Source organism: Lynx rufus, unplaced genomic scaffold (assembly GCF_022079265.1).
Source record: "Lynx rufus isolate CCGP_SWC_20201006 ecotype Redwood Valley unplaced genomic scaffold, mLynRuf1.p SCAF_15, whole genome shotgun sequence".
NCBI lineage: Eukaryota > Metazoa > Chordata > Mammalia > Carnivora > Felidae > Lynx > Lynx rufus.
In genome coordinates, this window is record NW_025814829.1 from 30869614 (window position 1) to 30883920 (window position 14307).

Below are 14307 nucleotides of genomic sequence, written 5' to 3' on the forward strand. Positions count from 1 at the left end.
GAGTCTTTAAACAACAATTTTTCACATTCCAAAAATAGTTCACTGACACCTATGAGTTTAAGAAGTTTGTCCTTTCTGATCTGTATATAAATACATGGGGATTTATGAAACCTACTCATGTCCTATTATTTCTTTGCTGTGTAATGAAAAGAGATCCAGAGACTAAAATATGCTAAGAACAACACTTCGAATCTAGCTTTTTGGGAATTTTGCTTGCAACTCTTGTCTTTATTGTGATTTACCCAATTGTAATGACACAGCATTTATGCTGTATCTCTTAATATATCTTTTTTTTCTTTTTTTTAAAGATACTATAAAGATTTCATTCTTGATTACAGGGCTGTGACTCCCAAATGAGCATGTCAGAAATGTCCTGTAGCGAAAGTACATCCTCATGCCAGTCTCTTGAACATGGCTCCGTTCCAGAAATCCTCATTGGCCTGCTTTACAATGCCACAACTGGCAGACTATCAGCAGAAGTGATAAAAGGCAGCCACTTCAGAAACTTGGCAGCAAACAGACCACCCAGTGAGTAAAAAAAAAAAAAAAAAATTTTTTTTTTAATTCTTCTGTTTTCTGCACTTATGGGACTCTCAGTGTTAAGGGCCTCAGTCCTATCATTTAGTCTTAACTGATCAAAATGAAACGGTGTAATAATCATCAGCTAATCTGTTTCATGCTTTCTATTTCCAGTCATTTGGGAAGTAGAAAAATTTGAAATTCAAAATATTAATTGTAAGGAGACAAGACTTTTAATTTTTCATAGTGCCTGCCGAATAAATTATCCCTATCATAGCCATTATCTTCCAGTGCTAGAAAAAGTTACAGGGTTTTTTTCAAGTTAAGAATATTCCACAGATACGATCACAGGAATCTGTATGGCTGTTGTTGTCAACTTAAGATTGATGTTGTATTTTCTGTCTGCATGCAGTACTATGAACTAATGTTTATACTTCTATATTTTTTTCTCTTTTCTCCCCTATCATAATTTAAGAAGAAACTGCTTCTTCACAGTTTTCCTCCCTTAATGTTATAAATCGGTACTGCCTGCAGTCTTTTCTTAAATGGCGTGGCTTTGCCTTTACCAGGACAAACAGAATAAGGAATAGTTTGATATTTCCCCTAGACACTAGGAAAGGCAAGTGAGAAGGTATGCCTCTGCTCTGGTCCCTATGCCTTTCACTCCCCTCTCCTTGTCTCTCTTCCCGCTCACAGGCATGGGGGCGGATTATGGGAGTACAGAGAGACTGTCAGTACACCTCCCTAAATGTCTATTGATATCTGTAGAAATAAGCTAGGAATGTAGCAGCTTCTTTATACTCTCTAAAACTAAGGCTGTTAGTGCCCTAAACAATTGAAAGGAAATCTTAACTAGTAATGGCCACCTTAAATTTGCTTAAAGATTTCCCACAGACTTGCTTAAAAGCCATCTGTTACTCCAAGTATTAAATAATTATTGGAGGGGAAACTTTTTCGACCCTTGAATTAAATGAACTTTACCTCCCAATGTCCTAAACATTGTCTTTTCAACTTAAGTGAAAAGTCATAAAAATATATTTGATTTTCCCTAAGTAATATTGGAAACCTTGCTTCTTACAGACATCATGGAATGTATCTCTTCCTGAATTAAAAGTCAGAAGGCCAAAATTATGTTCATATTTCTACCCTTGGATGAATAACCTAACTCCCCCTAAGTCTGTTTCCTCATATGTGAAATTAAGGTTGTGTCTTTCACAGGGTTATCTAAGACTGAAGTCAGACGAAGGTGCATAAAAGAGGGATGGAATTATTATTGTCCCCCAATTCAGAGGGGGGAAGGAAGCAATTACTAGAATAAACAACTTTGGAAGTGTGGCCAGGGTTATCTTTATTGATACCTATTTAGAATGCAAACTCACGTGGCCTGGCCTGGAAAGTACCTTAAATGAACAAACTTTGCAGGCAGGAGATAAGGAGCATGGTGAGGCACATGCCAGATGCAAGATGCATGCCCAGCCTCAAGACATGCAAATCGAAAACTTCTGAACACTGTAACAGATAAACAAAATAAGTATGTGGGGTTACATCCGGCCAGCAGCTATCAGTTTGCCATTTGTGCTTTAGCTAACAGTTTGATTTTTTGACAAATACTCAGTTTGAAATACTAAAAAATAGCAGAATGGAATGATATGCTTGCCTTTCTGTCCTTGCTGTACCCACTCTGATAGAAACAGAGAAACACTAACCAGAGCTAAAATGAAGAGAGCGGGGGTGGATAGTAAACAGGGTGAGAGGTTATAATGCATCCAAACTTAGAGTAGGTGAGGGTTAGTTAGAGCAATTCATAGAATAAAACAATTTAAAATAGAACAATTCTATTTCAGAATTAGATCGTCAGCATCAGGGTGGTTAATGGTGTTAACTGGGAAGCAGCTAGTAGGTAAAAAAGTCAACATTAAAATTAATTGTAAGAAGTGGAGTATTTATAAAGTAATGTATCAGTTTGTCGTATACTGTATACATTATATAAGATGGTGACCCTTTGTATATACCTGGTTGTAGGCCTTGAACTGTGTTATCGACTGAATAATCGAAAGAAACGTGGGGACATTCAAGAGCAAAAATTTTGACAGTTCTATTTTCTTTTGTTTAACTTACCTTTATATTACATTGAAAGTAATAGAAGTATTTGAAATATTTAATATTGCATGGATAGACTTCAAAACTTAGCATAATAATAATTATATAATGACTTTTATTCAGTCTTTTATAGTCTGATAATTTGCATGATTCTATGTTCAATGTGCTTTAGACCAAGAGGATATCATTATAAAGATGTCCCCCTTTAAAACAGTGTAATTTTTGTTTAAGATTACACAATGACCTTAAAAATTCTCATTCCATGAAATTTACCCAGCAACCCTTTTGTTCAGCCCTCTGCCTCAATTAAAATGCTGAAGTTTTGTGTTCTTCCACCCCAGTGAACAGTGTTTCCTCTTTAATTCTAACCTTTGACCCTCTTTCACCCAACAATTGACATCTGGTCATTATTTCTTTTACTGCTTTCCACCCCCTGTTGTCAGATGGACTGTTCTGTTGTCTAAAACACTTGATAGGTGGACAGGTTTATATAATCCGAGGTGAGTTCCTGTAGAGGCTAATTGGATGTTGTCTTTTCATGCAAAAACAAAATACCCTAAAACTTGCCAGCAGTGAAGCTGTCCACCATGTTGGTTTCCAAAACAAAATGCACATTTATTATCTGTGGTACTTTAAATAAAACTAACTTAGAATTTATCTCTGATTATGGATGATGGTATTCAGAGTATGTATAAAATAAGCAAAACTTTTTAAATTAAAGGTTTTATTTTTCATTTATTGTATTTTGATTCATATAATAGATATTTCATGAGAAATATTGCAATTGTCATTAAAATTAATTGAAATTTTGATATGAAGTACACATGATGGATCACCATGCTGAAGGTCATTTGCATGAGTCTAACCAACTTGAAAACGCAGTTGTTTGAAGAGAGGGTTTATCTTCCAAATAACCAGGCGATGAACTGTTATGTTTCACTTTGTACACGAAACATCACATCAGTTTTTTTTCTAATTCATGAAAATAGTTAAGAATACCATACTTTAAATTTCACATTCAATTATGCCAAAAAAGAATCCCTGTAGTATTTATTTTAACTACCCAAAAAGCACATTAAATGTACTCTTGCATGAAACCAGGAGAAAGTTTTACTTGATTTGCTAAACTTTGAACCCTAATGCATTTGGCTTCATTTTGGCCCTTTTAAATGTTTTTAAAATATATTTAAAAACCACATCCATGCAGAGATTTTTTTGACATTTCATCCTAAGCTGTTTTGATGTCATCTTTGCATTCTTGTCTTCTTTTCCTCTTTTCCATTTGCCTTCATTTCTATTTGTTTGTTTATTCTTATTCTCTGAAAACACAGTGGAATGCTTTACAGTGTTGTGGCTAATTGAGCTTGCTAAGTGTTTATTAATGCTATGACGTCCTGCTTAGTGAAGCTAAATGGGGATGGGGTTGGACAGGGGTGGGAGTGGGAGGTCAAGGCTGGGGAGCGGGGGTGGGGGAGAGGGGAAGCGGAGGGTGGGAGGGTGGAGGAAGGATTATGAGGTATACCTTTAAATTCTAACCATAACGTAGAAATAGCGAGGTTAAGATATTATGACCCACAAAAGATTTTCTGCCTACCTAGCATTCTCTGTACTTGGCACATTGAATAAGCATCTACATCAAAATGGAATCAGTTGAAATTCCATGAAACATGGTATACACCATATCCTTATAAAGTATAAATACTTAATGTTCTCGGCAGATGTCACAAGTAAGGTGTCTTGAGTTTGTTTCAAATGATATTTGTGGTATGTTGTTGTTTTTTTCCTTAGATACGTATGTTAAATTAACTCTCCTGAATTCCATGGGTCAAGAGATGTCCAAATGCAAGACATCCATCCGCAGAGGGCAGCCTAATCCAGTATACAAGGAAACATTTGTTTTTCAAGTGGCCCTGTTTCAACTTTCTGATGTGACACTCATACTGTCTGTGTATAACAAACGCAGCATGAAAAGGAAAGAGATGATAGGCTGGATTTCTTTAGGTCTGAACAGCTCTGGAGAAGAGGAGCTCAATCACTGGACTGAAATGAAAGAGTCGAAGGGACAGCAAGTGTGTAGATGGCATGCGTTACTAGAGTCATGATGAATAGGATAAACAAGCAATTACAGTCCAAGGCAGCATTATTTCTGATTGCAGCATTACTGTTTTTACCTAGTCACCATTAGAAGAGCTGTTCTTTGAAGCGTCATCCTCAACCTTCTACCAGAATGCTTTAAATTGTGTGGAAAGAGCGTCTAATCCTGACATAAAGGAAGAAAAGATGTGTCTCTGGTAGAGCTTGTTTGGGAAATGAGAAACTTACATCATCACAGTTAACAGTTCTCCAGAGTTTTAAGAACATGCTTTTGGTTTGAAGTTAATTTCACTTTAGCAAAGAGCCAGGACTTTCATGAAAAATCAAAATTGTAACCGATTTTTTAAAATCAGAATCCTTAGTTGCAACACTGTTGTAGTGTCCTCTCCCCCCCTCCCCCCGCCGCCCCTGCCCCCGCAAACGCTAACCAGGAAACACGTATTTTGACTGGCTTGTCACTGGGGTTGGTAATGTTCTTTAATCTGAAGAAATACGTCTCTGGCTCTGTCATGAGGCATATCTAACGGCGAAGGGTTTCAATTACATAGAAAACACTTTCATTTCAGATATTTTTCCTTTGTGCACTTAGTTTCCTTGTGCCTCAGTTCTTCTTAATAGCACTAAATCTTAAGTGCAAGCGAGTCTTCATTTTCATAAAGGAATTTTTTTTATATGTCACTTTGGAAAAAAAAAAGCTCATTTCTTCATTTGCCTCTGCTTTTGCCTGATCCAAAGAGACCCAGTCCCTGTACTGGTCCCTTGCAAGTCTTTTAGACAGGTTGTCCTGTAGAACTACGTAACTTTCTGTTGAAAGCACTTTCTGTATTCCTGTATTCCAATGTAGGAAGCTAATAGAGCAGGACTTTAACGTTTCTTTCCACGACTGACTCTTTAAAATTGTAGTAACGTGAAAATACATTTTTTACAAACTAAAAAAAATAGTAGATAAGCTGTTGAAAATCGAAAACAATTCAAGTTCAAGAGAATTTTAATTTTAATTATCTGCTCTGAGAACTTCGCAAACAACACTGCATAAAGCAGGTAGCATTCAAATAAGAAACTGTTCTCTCTCAGTCTTCTTCACTCTTGAATTTGTACTTGTGATATAAAGACTCTCCAGTTCTCAGTTTGAGTCAGAACATCATATTAAAAACAGTTCTGAGATTCCTTATGAAATTTCTAGTGACTTGTGACTAGATTTTATGAAATTTACAGATACGTTCTTCAACGTGATGTCATCCTGTGCCTTTCATGTAAGTTAAATTTGCTCATACAGCTTGAAAGTTGTATTTGCAAAATTAGGCCTTCGATTTTTATAAATGTAAAGATTCCTCAGAACAGTGTCACAAGATCTTTATTTCCTCTGAAGTCTGTAAAAGTTGTATAATGTGCTAATTTTTTTAAATGGCAAGGCGTTTCCATTTGTTGTTTTTATATTTAGAACTCTTATTAATCAGGAATATTATAAGCTGTTCTCTTTTTAATTTCGCTTCTTACCCAGTATATAATTTTATGCATATACTTTATTAAATAGAATGTTTTGTATATATGAAAAATATTTTCTTTCTCTCTTTCTGATTTCTAATTAAACTAGACAAAAACATACTATTTACCAATTACCAAAAAGCACTATGCCATTGTTCTCAGACCCAACTTAGTACTATATATTATGGTAAGCTAGGACCTGTTATTACCACAATAACAAAACCATGCATAGACATTATCACATCAGCTTGGCTCTACTGAAAAGGCCTTAAAAGAAATCCAAAAAGACAGTGAACTCCTAATATTTTTTAGTTTAAAAAATGGCAGCTCTATGCATTCATAACATGAATTAGAAGATAAAATACAAATGCCATATTGGGTGACATGAGGTTTAAGAATGTATGTTACAGAGTTGCATTAAAGGGAAAGATCTATTCTTTTATTGTTACACTAATCAGTGTTTTCCAGGTTTTTTTATAGATGAGTTATGTTATAAAGTTAGAATGTGCATCAAATGGTGAACTCTCTTGCATACATATTTTCAGCAGTGGAAAGAGATTTAAAGGTGGGGTGGGGTTAGGGAACGCAGACCTTACTGGGAAACTGGATTTAAGCATTCAATGCTACAAGTATCCCTTCTGGCTTCACAACAACGGACTGCATTGCTAAGAACTGAGATCTTCTTAATGAGAAGAGTCATATTTGTAGCTGTGACAAAGCCTAATCAATAATCAAACATATTATGAGACCAGTGTGGTGCTTTCTCCTTCACTGACGGAAAGACCTAACTAGCTGTTATTTGCTAAATCTGTCTTTCTGCAGACTCAGTCCAGAATTGTGCATGTGCTTTGATCTATCTTTATGGGGTTATCTGGTGTAGATATCAAGTCCAATGACTTAAAAATTAATCAACAATTTTAAAACTTTTCATGAAGGACCCTACCTCCACCCCAGCTGCCAAGTCCTCAAAGATTATGAATTATGTGTACGTGTATCTGTATACACACACACCTACATGCATACTACACACATACACACACATACACACACACACACACACACACACACACACACACACACGAAAAGGTGAAGGTGCCCTGGCTTTTTCAGATAACTAATTAATTAGAAACCCATTGATCAAGTTTATGGATTGTTTTTTCTCCTCTCTGTATTTACTAGAAATTAAATTTGGTTTTGGGTGCTATTTGCTGCCATTCTCCTCCACACACAGCAAAATATATATCTTTGTACCTTGTGGATTGACACAACTTAGAGTAATTACTCCCCCAAATTTGTCTATTCTTTTAGAAAAAGATTAAATAGGTCTCGAGAGACCCACTTCACTCTACTGAATCTAATGTACAAGACAGTACTACTGCTCTTTTGTGTGCTTAAATTTGCATGAAAGCATAAAGGCAAAATTTTATATCTCAGTGATTTACAGCAAATAGGAGCCCACTGGTGGGCAGCAGGTGTTGTCTCAGAAACTTGTGAAAAAGACAACCCACTTTCTTATTGTTCTCTTAAAACCCCCTAAGTTCTTTAATAAAGTGAGATAGTCCAAATATGGCAATTGACTGGCATTCATGGGAGCTTCTGAGCCTGGAATTAGAGGCTTTATCTGTCTCCCAGATGAGCTGCAAAACGTAGTCATTTCTTACTGCCCAGGAAACAAAGTGTGTTTCAAATCAGTAAAAAATTTGGTTAGTATACTATCCTCTTACCTTTCAGAGGCTTTCTTCTGTAATCTTGTGTCTTCTGTACTGTCCACATTTTGTGTGAAATCCGTTTGACTATCTTACTGCTATGTATCCAGTGAATTCTCAATAATGTTGTATTTAGTGACAAAAGTAATAAATTGGACCACGATTTTAACAAGGAAAAACCAATAAGAAAACATCTAAGCTACCTTGATTAGCATATGCATGCTTAGGTGTAGGACCTGGTAGGGTGGTTTCATCCAACCTAGTGCAGATGACCAGGGCTACATGTTAAATCATTTTCTCAATACCACATCATTATTTTCATTTATTTATCAAGTGAATCAGAAGCATAATCAATGACCGCAAAGTAAGATAGCACCAATGGGGGAATAGGTCATAGAATTAAGGATGGTCTTTTTTTTTTTTAATTTTTTTTTTTTAACGTTTATTTATTTTTGGGACAGAGAGAGACAGAGCATGAACAGGGGAGGGGCAGAGAGAGAGGGAGACACAGAATCGGAAACAGGCTCCAGGCTCTGAGCCATCAGCCCAGAGCCCGACGCGGGGCTCGAACTCACGGACCACGAGATCGTGACCTGGCTGAAGTCGGACGCTTAACCGACTGCGCCACCCAGGCGCCCCTAAGGATGGTCTTTAAGATGACAATGGAAACCAAATGATATCAGAGCTTTTCAAGTGAACTGAGAGGCTATTTGAAGGTATAAATTTTAGATGAAGTAAGAGCAGTAGTCATCAAATTTTTCCAGGTGTGAATAGAAATAACACAAATCCACCCACATAAAATTGCCGTTTGCCCACAAGGACTAGATGGTCAATTCATAGAGATTTTTCTCGTTGATAGTTATTACATTATTTCACACTAATTATTATCCAAAAGCCTTTATTTCTTGTTTTGTTTTGTTTTTTTCCATTCACCATTCCCAGTTCACCTATGGCCTGCACTGGAGGTAGCCATCATTATCGTCACCAGTCAAACTCCATATTGAGCAGAAAGTTAAATACATTATGAGACATTTTTTTTAACTAACTTTAAAGTAGCATCTGTGCCCACCAAAATGTATAATAAGATGATGATAACTTCTTTAATTAAGTTCTAGCGTAGTAACTTATTATTTTGTTTGATTCTCACAACAGTGCTATGAACTAGGTAATATTTTCACATCTTATAGCCAAAGAAACTGCAGCATAGGGGTTAAGCAGACTTGCCCAAGGTCATCCAGTAAGCAAATAGTAGATCGAGGATTAGAATCCAGCTGTAAATTACTCTAAAACCTATACTACACATACTGCAATCGCACCCCTTTTTACTAGTTGCAAGAAAAACAGAACAACATTATATTCACCAGTAATGCCACCCACCTAAATGGAATGGCAGAACTGGAAAAAGAGAAGAACAAAACAGAGCTTGGGAAAGAGAAATACAAGACAAAGAAGAAAAGAAGATCAGATTTTTTTTTTCTTCTCAGGATATAAATGGTACTTCTGTGTGATAGTTTGTAGATGACTTTGATTTCCAGGGACTTGGAGATTAATTTACTCCACAAGTTTAGCCTATGCTTATATTCTGAAAGTATGTTATTCAATTTGTTCTCCTTGTCCAGTTTTGGGAATCCAAGATACTTTAATTGTATATGATCCCCTTTCTACCCCATGATGGAGATATCCTGTATCCTTTAGCAGGTATCTCGCCCATATCAGTGGTGAGAGGAATGACTTCTGTCTTCCTCTGTGCTCTCATTGTACTTTATTTATGTTTCTTACATACTCATTATTAAGGTTTAACCGCATTACAGCTTATTTTATTATATGTTTTTCTTTCTCCCTTAATATGAGTTAATGCCTTGTCTTACTATCTTTATGTGCCCTGTGCTCATAGTAGGCACATAATAAATACTGAATCGAGCTAAATTTCCTACAGAAGAAATCAATGATACTGTTATATAGGTCTCTGTTTTTTATGAATTTTATGCAGTGCATGGATTTATTTATTCCTTTATTTTACATATATTTATAAGAGCACCTACTATGTGTAATGTATTGTTCTAAGTGCTACAGATGCAGAGATAGTATATTAGATAGACAAAGTCTCTGCCCTCACAAAGCTTGCATCCGAAGGTGAGAAGATAGCCGCAGAATGATACACATTTAGTAGAGGAGTACAACATGGGATCAGAAAAATCTTCCTGGAGAAAATTACCCTTTAGTTGGATCTTAAAGAATAAACACAGATTAGATTGCCATCAAGGAATATATTCTCTCCAAGGGCAAAATTTGAAACAACTATAGTGTGCCCCAAACTATCGTGTGTTTTAAGAATTATTTTGAGAGCTTAATTTGTATTCCAAAGCCCCACCTCGAGAGATTTTTGTTTTATTTGGTCTGGAGTGAAACCTATGAATCTGTATTTTATTAAGCTTCCCAGGAAATTCTGCCTGAGTTACCTTGGTGTAGAATATTGAGCTCATGATAGAGAATTACTGACAGCAATGTTTCAGCATCCACAGATTAAATTTAAGATAAGAGTGAGGTTAAGACTAGGATTAGGGCTTTTGATCTTTTATTTGTGCTTCCTTAAAAAGAAAAATATTTAATGAAAACATTAAAAGCGATATTTAATCATGAGTCCCTGTACTTTCACATTCAACATAACTTTTTCAAAGTGTTCCGTGGTATATAATAAATTCTATTATGTTGGTTTTATGATTCCTGAAAATTACTTTGGATTATTATTCAAATATTTCCCTGTGAACTGTCTTTACAGTGATAAATATAAGGCAGAGAGTCTGAGGAGATATTTGCCTCGCTGTCTCTCTCTGTCAGTATTCTCCTTGAAATGAGACTGACCTGTAGGTAAGTTTTGTAGTTAACAGCTGAAGGTGGTGGCATTTTTAATTCCTGTGTAGAATAAGGTCTGTTGCCTTTTATTGTCATCTTAAATGGCTTCTCTGTCTTCACACTCATCCTGGATTCTTCACTGGCAACACCAGTGTTTCTGTCACCTCTTTTCTAATCTCTATTTCCTTGATGGTTTTTGCTCTTTCTTAGGATCTTTTATTTCAAATATCAAGTTGATACAGCAGCCTCGGGTCTTTCTCGTCTCTAAAGATAAATGCTGTGTATTAGGTTCATCTGAGTTTCTGTTTTCCGTCATTTAAAATGTCGCTGTACCTTCTTCTCTGGTCTAATATTTTGCATGAATATATTTTACATGTTGGAAGTTTTTTCCCCCAACAAAGATCTGTGATTAACCCACTGAAAAATGCAGCTAATTGAGTATTTGAAATAATGTGGTATGGAATTGGGCTGTTTTGTAACTGCTGCTGTATCATTGTGTTTGGTCTGGTCATAATGCAAGTTTAATGTGAAAGTGTATAATAGACTAGAATTATTAGCCCATTATCAAAAATGAAACTTGTTCTTTCTCTCCACATTTAGACAAGTATGTTTCATTTTATTTTTATTTATTTATTTACTTATTTAAGACAGGTAATGTTTCTTTTTAAAATTGTTCTTTTTCTCTTCCTCTGTGCCTTTCTCCCCCACTTGCATTCATGTGCATTCACATTAAATACCAGAGTTCATCAAAGCTGAGTAATACCTATCGAAAAGTGATACCTGGACTTTTTTTTCCTTAGTCACAGGGATCAGACAGGTTTTGTCTAAGACTAGAGAGAGCAAAGCATGGTCATACGTAGCCACTAGAGGTTAGCTGTTGCTCTGGTGATTATTGTTGTACTTTGCCTCCACGAGTGTAAAGTACTCTAGGATGTTGTGTGGGTTGGGGGCAGAGAAGGAAACTTGATTATTAATCTAACAAAAGTTTGGCATAATTTTATCATGGAATCTCAACCGTTAGCACATAAATATTTCTAAATAACTGAAAACAAAGTCACTGCTATGGCAATAGTTTTGCAAGATTTTTGACATTATTTCAATGTCAGTCTGACAGTCTGTATCTTAAATTGTCCTATTATTTGAGTTTCCTTCTACACCCTTTTCTTTATTATTCTGATTCGTATTTGATGTTTGAGCTTGTCTTTTAAATATTCAAGACTACTTTAAAAAGAAAACCCTTACTACCTTTCTGTTTATTCCTTTAACATGTGATCTCTCACCTGACACATTGTTTTTTAAATGAATACCCAATACATGAAATGCAATACCCCATTATACACTGAAAAAATAATCTTGTGAAATTTGTTTATAGATTCAGATATTGCTGGAATGCTTATTTCCATAAATCTAAGCAGTTAATATTAAATATGACTATTCTGTGCTAATGAGAAAAAATAGGAATTTTCCCATATCTCTAAGACTGATTGCTTATCTTGCCTCACATCTCGTTGAAGGGGGTGGCTGTGAACTTCTTACCAGCACTTGCCTGTCGGTTTCTGAGTGTGCTCACGTCCTCCACACGCTATTGTTTTCAGTAACAACCAAACCTTTTATACGCTGGGGGTAGGTCCTCACCAGTGATTCCTGTTCATAACCTTCATTAGTGTTGATGAAACTAATACATAACTACCAATAAGAGAAAGACCCCTAAAGCCTAAAAGAACAATATCTTAGAGCCCTGGTGTAGGATGGCAACTTTAATACCTACAAGTGATCCTCTTTTTTTTCACTGTTATTTAAATTCTAGTTAACATATAGTGCCGTATTGGTTTCAGGAGTAGAATTTAGTGATTCATCACTTACATACAACACCAAGTTCTCATCATAGCAAGTGCCCTCCCTAATGCCCATCAGCCATCTTGTCCATCCCCACCCACTTCCCTCCATAAACCCTGATTCTAATCCTAATGGAGTGGAAGCCAGCTTCTCAAAAATGAGATTTTAGGACATTATGTCCTAAATTTCCTCCGATTCCCTCCTTTTGGTCTTCTCTCTTTTGCTTGGACATTTTGTTTTTTAATTTTTGTGAGGAACGCTTAAAAAGCTGTGGTTTTAATGGTAACTGGACAGAATTTCAAAAAAGGAAAACTGAAGTAAAGACCATGGCATCGTAGGAAGGCTTGTGTTGGAGGAGGACGTGGAGATGGCATGTTTCTGTTGGGGCAGTCCTTCTGAATAAATATTGAGAACATTTACGACATTCTATAATTACGTCACATTTGTTTTGTGAGGGGAAACCAGGGTAGCTTTGCATATAAATCGGCTCGCTTAGTATTTAAGTATATTTAAACAATATTTGAAGCACAGCTAGAAAATAATGGTGATACTTCTAACAGTATTTTGAAATTATAAATAATTACTTTAAATTTACTAAGAGAAAAGTTTCCAATAGCAGCTTGCATTACAAAGTTCATTTATAATGTTTCTGCATAATTTGAATTAGATGATTTCTGTTTTTGTGGTGAAAATATAGTGGCAACAATTTTGAGGAATCTTTAAAACTATCATAGAGAGGACAGCTAACCTTTGGCTGGATTTCTACTAGAATTTTGAAAGAAGAAGTGTTATCCAAGTTCCTTTTCAGTTCAGTTAGTCTTGATGAAGAACCAGTTACTATATGAGCTTTAAGGGTCTTGATAAATGTTAGGATCTATTCCTTTTCTAAAACTCATGATGTTCAGCACTGCTCAGTACTCTTGCATTGTGCTTTATTTCTCAAAATAATGTAATTTGTATGGAAAATTCAGTTAGCGGAATCTTATATTCAATATCCCCCTACTTTGCTTCTTTCCTTTCTTCCTATTTTCTTTTTTTTTTTTTTTTTTTTGAGGCAAAGAAGCTTCCTTAATAGTATAGTTTCTACAGAGCTTTCTTACTTATTTTTCTAACAATGGATATAACAGTGTGATGAAGTTTAAATGCTCTGTGAGCAAAACTCTGTTAAACAACCTGAAGAAATGCACTGCTGATTAACATTTCCCTTGGTCTTAAATTGTCTCCAGCATATTTTCTAGTGACTGTATACCGTTAATGGATCTTATTAACATATACAAGTGTCTGTATGGTTATCAACAGTGTTGTACTATCGTCCCAGAATTCATTTGCTTTTGGGGTCAGAAATATAAACAGATGCGTGTGTGAAATGACCCATTTTATAGAATGAGCTTATATTTAATCATTTTCATGTAATTGAAAATGTGCTGTATGTGGCGTTTGATTCTCATGTCTACTTTTCTACTATCTACCCACCGATTGTCTCGGTGCCTTTTCCCTTTTGTATAATTGTATTACATAAAGAAATTGCTGACCTCTCTGTAAACAACATACAAACTGTTAAAATTATTAATCCAAGGAGATTTTAATGGCAGTTTGGTTTTCCAGAGAATAAATTTTTGTGTGGCTTAAAAGTTCCTTCTCTTCACCTTTCTGTAAGAAATCTCTTCACCTTTTAGCCCTCACCTGGAATGGGAAGCATCTGTCTTCTCAGATG

At 35.7% G+C, this 14307-nt stretch overlaps 1 protein-coding gene across 3 annotated transcripts in view; it reads left to right on the plus strand.

Annotated features, from left to right (window-relative positions):
- Window positions 1-4721, plus strand: part of SYT14 (synaptotagmin 14) — a 141464-nt gene extending 136743 nt beyond the window's left edge. For 2 of the 3 annotated variants that reach the window (XM_047077280.1, XM_047077278.1), the window contains exons 5-6: window positions 339-528; window positions 4408-4721. In XM_047077280.1, coding sequence (XP_046933236.1) covers window positions 339-528; window positions 4408-4721 — 504 coding nt within the window. Of the gene's footprint in view, window positions 1-338; window positions 529-3062; window positions 3120-4407 lie in introns of all 3 variants that reach the window. The other variant, XM_047077279.1, reaches the window with a different exon arrangement.
- The last annotated feature ends 9586 nt before the right edge of the window (window positions 4722-14307 follow it).